A 3606-nucleotide genomic window follows, 5' to 3' on the forward strand; every position below is an offset into this window, starting at 1 on the left:
CTGCAATTGCTTCATTCTCTCCGTAGCCGTAGAAGCCCAGCTGCTCACTGGACACTGTCCAAACCCTGACACTGACACATGCAGTCATAGGAACGCATCACAGATACTACAGATGGAAAAGACCCAGCAAGTCCTCAAGTTCATTTCCCTGTCTTCAGAGGAGCTGTGAGGTTCTCATGCATATTGGTCCATAATTATATTTCCTTCTTTCCAGTCTTCTGCTTGGAATTGTCCAAATGAAATTGCGAGCTGAAGGCTAGCATAAAGGTGCTCTCTCCTCTGTTTAAACCCCACATTTAGGGGGATCTCTGGTCATCATTTAATTGAGGCTGAAGTGATGCACTGTTCTTGGGCTGACTCTGCGGAAAGATTTAATCCACTCTCTGAACATGGATGTCTGTCACACAACACAGGTTTTCAAACACATTTACCAATCATGGATGCCTCAATCTCATATGCCCCACTTTAGAAAGAGGGAAGGATTCACCTCACCTAACCCAGGCCACCCAAAGTCAGGATGCTCTCTCCCTGGAGAGAGGGCTTGAATGATCACCCAGAGGTGTCCCTTTCTGTCCACTGATTCTAGAGACAAGGCACACAAATAATCTGAGTTTTAAACACCCAAAATTACATATAATGGATTTCTTACATCTCATTTTTCAGCAGTGCTGAGAAACGCAAACATAAGTATGTTCAAAATGAACACACAACTGTGAAAAATCAGGTTGTGACATCTCCATCCAAGCATCTAAGAAACCAATGACAAAGGCTTACGCCAACCATCTGCATGGGCAGGCAATTTGTTACAAGAATTCTCTCTTCATTGCCATCATTTCATGCCATCCCAGTGGACAGCTGGCACTCAAAGCAACCGCCTTTCTCTTATTGTCATGTAATGCTTGGCTGAGAGCAAAGACTGGAGGTCAGTAAAGCTCCAGGCCTCTGAAGCAGGGACTGGTAACGGCTGTAGGATCTGTCTGACTGTTGTGCTCCCACCTGCCTGCTCTGCTGGGGCAGGAGTGCAGCTGAAGTCTTCAGACAAGGACAGAAACCCAAGTCTCTTCCAACACCATCTTCTACAGTGGCTTTTTGATACCCAGCACTATAGTGGCAGATCTGAATTCACCAAGGAGGAGGAAGTAAGCACATGTGACACCAGCAAAGCAAGTTTGCGAGAACATTTTGTCAGCAAACATGCTCCTGTCCCTGAAAGTGGCTCCACTTTCTAATTCCAATGGCACACTTCAGTACTGAAAATGTACTTCAGCTGTCACATAACTGGGTAGACTGGAGAAAAACGAACAAGCCTGGGTTCTGTTGCCTACTCCATCTTCAAACTGCTCAGCAGCATGTCCAATTAGCCTCAGTCTAGAAGAAAGAACACAGTTTCCCTCTTTTTGCCAAATAAACCTTGTCATCCATCTGCCCATTACAATTTCCAATATTCCAAGTCAGCAATGGCAAATGGGTAAACAGATGGTGCATGAAGGGAATCTGTGTGACTTGCTGGGAAAGGGAACAGTTCTCCCACCAACAGCTGAACCCTCCTTAAGTCATGCATACGAATATGGGGTGTATGCATGTGCTTGCATGCTCTGATGGACATATGTGATTATCTGTGGGTCAGCACTATTGTCTTGCAGCTGAAGTCTTGGTTCCCCCTCCATTGGTGCAGTTTTCACATGTTGTTTATGTTTCATGGACTACCCGCCTGCGGTCTTGTGAAAAACAAAACTAGCTTTTTTTGAGTTATCCTTGTCCACCTCTTTTCCCAAGCTTCCACGGTAATACCACCAGGACTGCAGGAACCAATTAAAGATCACTGACTCCAGGCAAAAGCTAAACATGCAGCAAGAAAACAAAAAACCAAACATGCCCCTTTAGCTGACAATTACCCATAACTTTGTTTTCTTTTAATCTTTGCAACTAAAAGCTGGAGGGGAGAGGAATTTCAGCCTGGTATCTGAGTTCTCCGCAAGCTTGGGACACAGGGGTGTGCTTGTGTTTGAATGGATGGATTTGCCTACACAGCCACTCTGTAACGCTATCCATGTTATTCCAGCTGATGAGGTGACCCTTACTCAGTAGTTTCTGAGACCTCCCACCATGCCCCAACACAAAAAACCCCAGCAGCTGCTCAGGCACTCCCTGTTCCTTTGGCCTCCCAAGTAAAGAGAAGAAAAAAGGCAAACATGGGGCCACTAGCTCCACAAACGAGGCTGACAGTTTCAAAAATGTCAGAAAGGATGGATTGACATCACCTTATTTGCCATCAGTCCCAAGGGAACACGATTCCTTTGCGAGCTCTTTCTCATCAAGTATGATCAGCCATTTTTCATATCAAAATAATAATGCCCTGTCTGCTTCTGAGGAAGTGCAGCTCCTCTGACACCAAACAATACAGACCACCTTTGTAGGATTACAGCTGTATGGCGAGAGCTGATGCAGCTATTCTTTTCCTAGTCTGCTAAACTCAGCCAAGAGCGTTACACAGCATCAGCCTACAGCTACTAAAACTTCTTAAGGCTTTTTCAAGAGGGATGCTTCTACTCTATGTTCCATAAAAGGCCACCTAACTCACAATGTTAAAAAACACTACATAAATTGAGAGTGTTACAGGAAATAATCTTTAAAATAGCATTGTTCTGCCATTGAAGTTAGAGAATGAAATAGAACTCAATTTCAAAGACTGTGGGATCTAGTTTCTTTATTTCAATGGTACCTGGAGCCATACACAATCCTATTTCTGAACCATGGAATTGACTTCGAGGCTAAGTTTTCAGACCTTTTGCATTGCCTCAGCGGTGACAAGCTTACCACAATGGATAGACCAGAGCTGTGAGAATTAATCCACAGGACAAAAGGAAGACAGATGAGAGATACCAGCAAAAAATAAAAGCTGGTTCCCACATGGCTCAGGTTCATCTTTAAAGCTGATGAGTTTTGAAATATTCCATTCATTTTTCTTATTACTTGCCAATAATCTGTGTAAAATGTGTCTTGTTTGCATTTGGATAATAAACATACTTTATTCAGCACCTCTGAGTCTTCTCAGTTACTCAGTGTTAGCAGCCAAATCCCTCCCCTGTCCAAAGCTCCTACCCAGGATGTCTTCATAGACGTTCTCCTCAGATAAAGTGCGTGTCAGGGCCAGCTTGGTCTGCGCGTACCAATCCACCCGGCCATTCTCAGACGATGACTGCAGCAAGTCTTCAAACTCATATGACTTCCTACACCATTGACAGGAGGGGAGAAGGAGCAAAGAGGAGAGTGATACAGTTAACCAGCATTTATAACCAAATCACGGCTCATTCACTTCTCCAACATGCCACACAGCTGGTAAAATGAAGAGAAGAGAATGTTTGGCAAAATGAATGAGAAGAGAATGTTTCACAGCTCATCTCATATAAAGTATGAAAAAGTAACACTGAGATAATTTTTTTTTTTATCAGCCACACAAATAAAGGCATTTCAGGGATGCCATAGATCATCTGGTTTGTCACGGCAATAGGACACTGTGAAGATGCAAGTGTTAAGTGGCACATCCTGCAACACTGCACAGAACCTTAGGCCATGAGAGGTCTCACTTACAGCACAGATCCCACT

The 3606-nt window shown here is 43.9% G+C and overlaps 1 protein-coding gene across 1 annotated transcript in view; it reads right to left on the reverse strand.

The window, feature by feature from the left end:
- DENND2A (DENN/MADD domain containing 2A) overlaps nucleotides 1-3606 on the reverse strand; it is a 36421-nt gene that overhangs the window by 29075 nt on the left and 3740 nt on the right. The window contains exon 3 of the mRNA XM_009702940.1: nucleotides 3103-3230. Coding sequence (XP_009701242.1) covers nucleotides 3103-3230 — 128 coding nt within the window. The remainder of the gene's footprint in view (nucleotides 1-3102; nucleotides 3231-3606) is intronic.

Source organism: Cariama cristata, unplaced genomic scaffold, assembly GCF_000690535.1.
Source record: "Cariama cristata isolate BGI_N322 unplaced genomic scaffold, ASM69053v1 scaffold12436, whole genome shotgun sequence".
In the NCBI taxonomy this organism is placed as follows: domain Eukaryota; kingdom Metazoa; phylum Chordata; class Aves; order Cariamiformes; family Cariamidae; genus Cariama; species Cariama cristata.